At 41.1% G+C, this 8,148-nt stretch overlaps 1 protein-coding gene across 1 annotated transcript in view; it reads right to left on the bottom strand.

Moving 5' to 3' along the window:
- Positions 1 to 3,947: 3,947 nt before the first annotated feature.
- Positions 3,948 to 8,148, bottom strand: part of si:dkey-32e6.6 (extracellular matrix protein 2) — an 11,807-nt gene continuing 7,606 nt past the window's right edge. The window contains exons 9-10 of the mRNA XM_036213020.1: positions 4,483 to 4,809; positions 3,948 to 4,389 (exon numbers count right to left, since the gene is read on the bottom strand). Of these exons, the coding sequence (XP_036068913.1) occupies positions 4,209 to 4,389; positions 4,483 to 4,809 (508 nt within the window). The 3' untranslated portion in view covers positions 3,948 to 4,208. The remainder of the gene's footprint in view (positions 4,390 to 4,482; positions 4,810 to 8,148) is intronic.

The raw sequence follows: 8,148 nt of genomic DNA, 5'->3' as shown, positions 1-8,148 counted from the left end.
GGGCTTGGCATCCAAATTAAACTTTTTTTTCCTACTTAAGTGTTGAGCTAACGTGTCTCCAGAGATTAGCACACCCACTTGCTTTTTTTCAGATGCTGCCATCCTGTGAGTATTCCCTGGAGCTCCATGTGAGCCAAAGAGAGGACACCAATCTTAACATATATGTGGAATTATGTTGTGATTAATTTCCACACAATCCCATAGTTGATCACATACACTGGAAGCCTATAAGGGTTGTCTGCAAAAAAGCAAAATCTAAATTCCCAATTAGTTCGAGGAAGAGGCGTCCTCTTTTCATCATCTCCTGCAATGGTTTTTTTTAAGATCCTCATCAGAGTTCTTGGAAGAATTCCTTAGTACTTCTTCCTCGTGGTACTTTATATTTTATCAGTAAATTCCCAGCCCTCCAGTCCAATAACAAACACAGGAAGCTGCTGTCTCCGGGTAGAACAGACAGCACATGGGAAAAGAAAAGTTCGCCATTAATTTAAGGTCAACCGCTCACAAATGGGATCTGGCATTGGTTTGTTGTGATGTAAAACATCTGCTGCGTGTGATGGGATGTCACTTTAACTGTTTATTCATGTCACGAACATTATGATGGATGTCACTGAAGTGTCAGAGCTGCCAGATTGAAAATCCCCCCTCTGATGAGCAGTTAAGAAGGGTTTTAAGGGTTGAACATTAAGACTAATGCATCCATTTGTGCGGAGGCGGCAGAAAAGGAGCAGAAAAAAAGACTGATGCAACTTGGATGGTTTTATAGGGAGTTTTGGCTTAACTCGTAACATGCCGGAACTGTGGACTCACTTTGAATGGGGAGCTTCTTAGACAGTAATGTGCTATTTGCAAAATTACAGTACAATTATGGAGACTGCAAGCTGCACCGCATGCACAGGAATAAGAGCAGAAAGCTAACACAAGATTACATGCCTGAGCTCTGAGAGTGACATGAGTGAAGCTCTTTGGATCTGTTCAAGCATTTTGTTTAAATCACGCAGGCATGATGCAGCACATCGTTCACTTTTGTCACCACCTTTCTTCCAAATCTTTAAGATTCATTGCATTTTCTATATATGTTCCTCAAGCATTGGCAGGCTAAAGAAACTCAATTCTCTGCAGAAACTTTGCACATATAGTCTGTAAATTATGACTCTCTTAATTTAAAAAAAAGTATCATCTTGTGATTAAATGACAATATGTGAAATGTGTATAGTCTTACTCTATTAGGGAATTTTCTAATTCAGGAATACTCCACCATTTAAATTATTTTGCTTGTACCTCCACGTATTAAATTAGCTCCTTTGCCTTGATCTTAAAGTCTCACTCCAATCATCTTTTGATCTACGTTCAAATTTGCTGGTGAGTTATGGCCGGGACTGTTGGTATGAAGTAAGCCTGCCCCCACTTCCCCTTACAGCCCCTCACAACCCCAACAAAAAGAGCGAGAAATATTGGAGATATTAAGCCGAAGTTTTGAGCCTGATCCCACCGCAGACGAGGAAAACGAAGACGTGCATGGATCCAGTTACAGTATATGCAAGTATATGTACGTCACACCTACAAGCTTTTTTAAAATGTATTTTTTTGTCTGCTCCTAATTTACAATTATTTGAATAAATAAATACTCAGAAATGCAATTTTAAGCTTAAATGTTACATATACTCTATATTACCAAAAGTATTCTCTTGCCTGCCTTGACTCACATGTGAACTGAAGTGTCATCCCATTCTTAACCCATTGAGTTAAATATGATGTTGGTCCACCTTTTGTAGATTTTACAGCTTCAACTCTTCTGGGAAGACTGTCCACAAGGTTGTGAAGTGTATTTTTAGGAATTTTGACCATTCTTCCAAAAGTGCATTAGTCAGGTCACACACTGATGTTGGTGGAGAAGGTCTGGCTCTCAGTCTCCGCTCTAATTCATTCCAAAGGTGTTCTATGGAGTTCAGGTCAGGACTCTGTACAGGTCAGTCAAGTTCCTCCACACCAGACTTCGTCCACCATGTCTTTATGGACCTGGCTTTGTGCACTGGTGCACAGTCATGTTGGAAGAGGAAGGGGTCTGCTCCAAACTGTTCCCACAAGAGCATGGAGTTGTCCAAAATGTTTTGGTATCCTGAAGCATTCAAAGTTCCTTTCACTGGAACTAAAGGACTAAGCCCAACTCCTGAAAAACAAGTCCACACCGTCATTCCTCCTCCACCAAATTTCACTCAGCTCAATTGAGTCCCAAATGTATCGTCCTCCTGGCAACCTCCAAACTTAGACTCGTCCATCAGATTTTCAGATGGAAAAGCATAATTCATCCCTCCAGAGAAGGTTTCTCCACTGCTCTTGACTGTAGTGGTGGCGTGCTTTACACCACTGCATCCAATGCTTTGCATTTACAGGAGATGCAGATGCAGCTGCTTGGCCATGGAAACCCATTCCATGAAGTTCTCTGCATACTGTACTTGGGCAAATCTGAAGGTCATATGAAGTTTGGAGCTCTGGAAATGGCATATACTTGTATAGCGTTCGCTACCCTCCTTTGAGGGCCCAAAGCGGACACATTCACACACTGGTGGTGGCTCCGCTGCCGAACACTGGTGCCAACCTCCCACCAGAGGCAATTTAGGGTTAGGTGTTTTGCCCAAGGACACTTTGGGCAGGCAAGGTGGGAATCGAACCCACAATCTTTCGATTAGGAGTTGACCGTCCTACCGCTGCAGCACGGCCGACCCTGTACAGAAAGTCTGCAACCTGAGTTGCTGTTGTTTCCAAACTTTTCCAGTTTTGTTCTGATAGAGCTGACAGTTGACTGTGGAATATTTAGGAAGCTTCATGACTGGATTTACAGGTGGTATCTTATGTCAGTTCCATGCTGGAATTCACCGAACTCCTGAGAGCAAAACATTATTTCGCAAATAATTGTAAAGAAAACGTCTGCATGTCTGAGTGCTGGATTTGATACACCTGTGGCCAAGTGATGGGGACACCTGATTCTGATTATTTGGATGGGGGAGAGAATACTTTTGGTAATATAGTGTATATGTTGTCCATCATCAGAAAATGTCTCAGAAAATGTTAAAAACACTAGGAGCATGATTTTCATGGAAGTGGGTCCTTAACACTATAACCAGATTTGCATGATAGTTAGATTTCTCTGAATTCTAATGCCACAAGGCATAGATAATCACATTTTATTCTGCTGTGATATATAAACAAAAGAAGTTCAGTCTCAGGTATGATGAAAAAAATAATAAATCTACATTAAATTCTGTGATTCCTTCATCATTATCTTCTTTTCTGTTTCACAAACGTTCCTTTTCTTTTTCTGTACACTTCATTGAACTAAACTAAATGACTTCTCTTTTTCTCACTGGTCAGCCAGTGGACTTTCTGAGAACAATGGTTCATTTGTGCCATGTTGTTCGTCCCACAGCTCTACGTTTTCAGGAAACGTTCTTCATCTTTTTCTCATTTCCTCCCCTGCAAGCCCAATTACTCTACACAATCCTGCAGAGACTGATGTCACCTCTGAATGTTTGGAGGCCCTGACTGAGGCTCCTTTCACAGTCAGAGTCACAGTATGTTTGCTAATGAGCTGGTGGTGGATGTTTACGTTGGAGGTCATCTGGAAGATAAAGCGCCAGCAGCATGTTTACGTTCCTCTTCCTCGTGGAATCTTCAGATTTTTTTTCCTAGATGTGTAGGGACGTCTAAGACTAGACTGCTTCATGACTCACTTGTATATGTCACACCCCTAATTTATTCTACCTGATTAGAGGGCTCCTCCAGCAAACTTTGCAAGCACCTCAAATTTGGGTTCAAGACATGCTAATTCTTTTCAGGAGTAAAATTCCCAACGTATCACTTGTCTGGATGAATAGACAGAGTAAAACCATGTTTGAGCAGATCCAGATTCCACAGAGATGTAGCATTCTTTTGGATTTGCACCGCAATTATTTGAAAATCCCAAATTTGCTTTATTGCACGGTAATGTACAGCTACATAGTCACTTAAATTGGACTTGTGTTGGAACAAAACAAGTGTAGTTTGCAGATTTAAATTCTGACTCACAAAACAAGCATGATTAAATTACTTCTTGCAAACAACCCTGGAAGATTACAATGAAGCTGTAAAAACAAAATTTCAAGAAAAAAATGCTAAACTTGGTGTCATGATGATGCAGTAATGCTGAATTTCTTTGTTTGTTTGTTTTTTCAAGTATTTCCATCCTGTTTGTGCTGCTGTGGATACAGGATCAGTCCCTTGGCATCAATGATACAGGAGAAAGCCCTTGGGGGAATCGTCTCCACTTCAAGGAGATTATTTTCCAAGTGGACTGAAACCAAAGTGGATCCGGAATTACGAGGGTGGCACACTCCCCACGGTTTCATCAACCTGAAACCACAGCATTTTTAGATGAAATGCAGGCAGTAAACAATAAACATCAGTTAAAAAAGGGTCTTTAGGGAGCTGAAGTACTAGATTTACCTTATTTTGTTGCCGTCCAGTCTTAGCATCTGCAGGTTCTTAAACTGCCGGATGCATCGAGGAACCTCTTCAAGGTGGTTGTTGTCAAGCAGAAGCTCTTTCAGAGAGCGGTACGTGCCAACAAAAGCCCTTCGACCGATCCCGTTGTCTTTCAGTCCATTGTGAGATAGATGGAGGGCCTGCAGGCCCGGCTTCAGATGACGAAACAGGAATGAGGGGAGCTGACTGATGCGGTTGTGTTGCAAATTGAGTTTCCGAAGAGGACGTGGTAGATTAACTGGGATGGACATGAGCTGGTTGTAGGACAAGTCCAGAGCTTCTAGGGACCTGAGGAGAAGAAATTAATGAGATGTCTTAAAGGCAGGTTGTAAACTGTAATATCTCTTCAGTGTAAAAACGAACAAAATTCTCAATTTTGTAGATGTCAAAAATATGTATTTCCCAACTCCTGAGCAGGAATATGAGTCTTTAAAGAGTTCCAGGTCTCCAGGATACATATTATAATGAGTGCCTGAGAGTGTTCTCTGCAGATCCCATGTTTTAAAGTTGATGGACTCCTGCACAGCTCCGCTGGAGAGGTTGGAAAAACAATGCTGCTATAGTATTAATATGGAGTAACAGGGAAAAAAACTAGAATCCAGGGGGTTGCAGTTACAGAGCGTGGTAGTTGGACTGAGAGTTTGCAGCTAAGTGGCAGATAAGAACAATATAAATGTTTGGTTTGTAGGAAAAGTACAATGGGGGTTGGGGGAATTGGTTGTTGTTGGAGGATCTTGCACAGCTGTTCTGAGTTTCCAGAACAGTTCACAGCAGGAGGGATCATTCATATTCTGTTCTCCTTCAGCAACAATGAGACCGGCCACGGTACATTTAACAAACCAATAACAACGTGTGACCCAAACTACTAGATAGAAAAAAAGTAGGGATTATGGAGGACTGTGTTAAATTGCAAGGTTTTATTACTCAACTTCTATAAGGCCCGAGGGACTGCCCACATTTGTACGGACAAAGTTGTTTTTGAATTGTATTTCTAAAAGTGATGTGTCTTGGAAAGGTCAGTGAGATCCCTAAAACATAATTTCAGATCCATTTGGCAAATAGCAAACCTTAGGGGAGCTTCAAGAGTATAACACATTCCTTTCTGCTTAACAAAGTTGCAGCGCGTTGGTGAAATCTTAAATATATTCCTGTATTTTCCAGAGTAAACTGTAAATCACTTTTTTTGTATAGTTTGGCCGGGTGTGTAACTTGTACTTTAGTGCGAATTGTATGGGATTTTTTTTTTTACAAATAAATTGCAGCAACCTCTAGAAGGCGCTGTAGCTGTGTGTAATGACAGAAGAAGAAGCCCCGCTGATGCTGCATTCACACCGGCCACATGGTGCGTTCAAGAACCCGCACTATGGGGTTTCATAAATGTGCATCCAGGAAGTGGTGTTCACACCAGACCAAGGCCACACACGCAGCAGGGAGGGACTTCTTCTTCTTTTGTCTTTTTACTGTTTAGCAGGGCTCGTCCGCCACCTACAATAGGTGGAGGGTCGGTGCGCAAAGTCAAAGCGGTGCAAATCTTGCTCCAGACCTTCTTTTTTACCTGATTGGTGGTATATATATATATATATATATATAGCCTATGTATTATACAACAGCATATATTTAGTTTATTGATGTATTCTATATTTGCCTTTCATGAAATGACCGTTCTTTGTCCAATATTTGTTGAAAAAAAATTCCTAAAGCACAACTTGTGCATGACTCTGGAAGGATTTATAAAATAAGGTACCTAAAACAAAGCCAATACTCAATGAAGTCTTAGTAAGTGAAGAAAAGAATGTCACAAAAACACATCAGCAAGTGACCCAGAAAGACCTTTTGTTTTTTTCCCTGCAGTGGCAGATGGGAGTTTCTATTATAAAAGGCATGAAAATGTCAAAATGTCAGACTTGTGTGCTCAGGATTTGTACTCCTTAACTTTGCCAGGAACTCAGCGGCAGTCCGTCCCTGTGTAGATCTCCACATGGTATTAATGAGCAGAGGGACACACAGTCCTCTCTTCTCAAGGCCCCCCAACTTCTACACTCCCACTGGTGCTTCTACGCAAATTCACACTTTTGCACGCACACACAACTGGGCAGGATAATGTGATGCAGAGAAACTAGGGTCAATAAATGTTCTCACAAATAGCCTTGTGACAAAATATGTTAATTTGAGGAGCCTAACATACTTTTACGACTTGTGTTTGGCAATACTTGCTCTGTGATTGATTATAAAATCTGCCCCAGTGGATATGAAGCAATAACCCCAAATCAAATTCATCTCAGAACGGTCTGTTTTGACCATGGTTTTGAGCATGGAGCGGCCATCAAGCTGATGGCACAGCAACAATAATTAGAAACGCACACAGCTCCATCTGTGCTGACCCCGCCTTGCCAGCGCCACACATGCTGGATCAAGAACGTTGGCAGCCGAGTCAGAGGAGGTGTGCCAGACGCAGGAGCCGAGCCAATGAAACTGGAGAAACTGCGTTTGCCAGATTGACCGAGAAAAAGATTTCTTTTTTGACATGCAGACCCAGCACGGATGGATGATGGCGGGTCATTCCTTCTTCGTTTATTAAAGCAACCTGTGAACTTCTACGCTCAATGAAATATTGACATTGACCAGCATCTGGATGTCGTTTGAGCAATTTGTTAATGCTGAAAGTTGCTTGGAAGCAAATTTGAATTCATGTAAAGCTGGTGCAACGTAAGAACAATCTTATTTTTAGGGTTACACTGTAGTAGTGGTTAGGCAGTGAATGGGTAGTCATTCAGAATGGTAAGGAGAGAGGGCAGAAACGAAATCCTCTCTGTCAATAGTAAACTCGTAAAAATCCTTGCAAAGATAATTACTTAATGCTACAAGAGTGGCGTTTACACTACAGCTTGTTTTGCTGTCAGTAAAAGCTAATCAAAGGAGCTTTGTGCTTTGCCATTTCATTACAGATTACAGAGAGACATGTCCCAACACATAAACACACACAAACACACACGTCTTGGGTGGGATGATCACCAAACCATTACTTTTATGTCGTATAATTTACAAGTAATCTACACAGATGTCAAATGATGGCCTGTTTTGCTAAATTACATCATTAATCAAAAGAATGAGAGTAAATTGAGTTTCCTCATGCTCTGTCTCTCCCACCAAAAACACACTAAACACCCAGCAGTTATTCAGGAAAACAAGTCCAGTTGTAAATTTCTCAAGACAGGCTGTCAAATGTAGAAATTAGGTCAAATTAACCAAAATCATTTATGAAAAAAGTCGATTTTTTTATGCTGCAGTGATGTATATGTGGACTAAGTGCAGCAGACTGGTCTGGAAAATAAAGTAATGTGGAGACAGAAAGACCTCTCACTGTTAGGCACAGGAGTGGATAAGTCATGGTCAGGGCTGGTGCTACAGACAATCCTTCATTGATGACAAAAGGTTGAATTGAAATCGATAAAAGAAAATAGTGAAAGCATGTATTGCTTTATCTCTAAAAAGGCTGCAAAAGAGCAAATATATTGATGAAATGCTTCTAGAAATCCCTGTTATTGGTTCATATGTACAATCTGTTTAAAACCTCACAGAGCTGGAAACTATGCACAGAATTATTGTTTTCTTCTTACTGGAGGGAAA

The sequence above is a fragment of the Oryzias melastigma genome, linkage group LG7 (genome assembly GCF_002922805.2).
Source record: "Oryzias melastigma strain HK-1 linkage group LG7, ASM292280v2, whole genome shotgun sequence".
Taxonomy (NCBI): Eukaryota; Metazoa; Chordata; class Actinopteri; order Beloniformes; family Adrianichthyidae; genus Oryzias; species Oryzias melastigma.
Note: the sequence above shows the minus strand (reverse complement) of the source record. Positions and strands in the feature narration are given on the sequence as shown.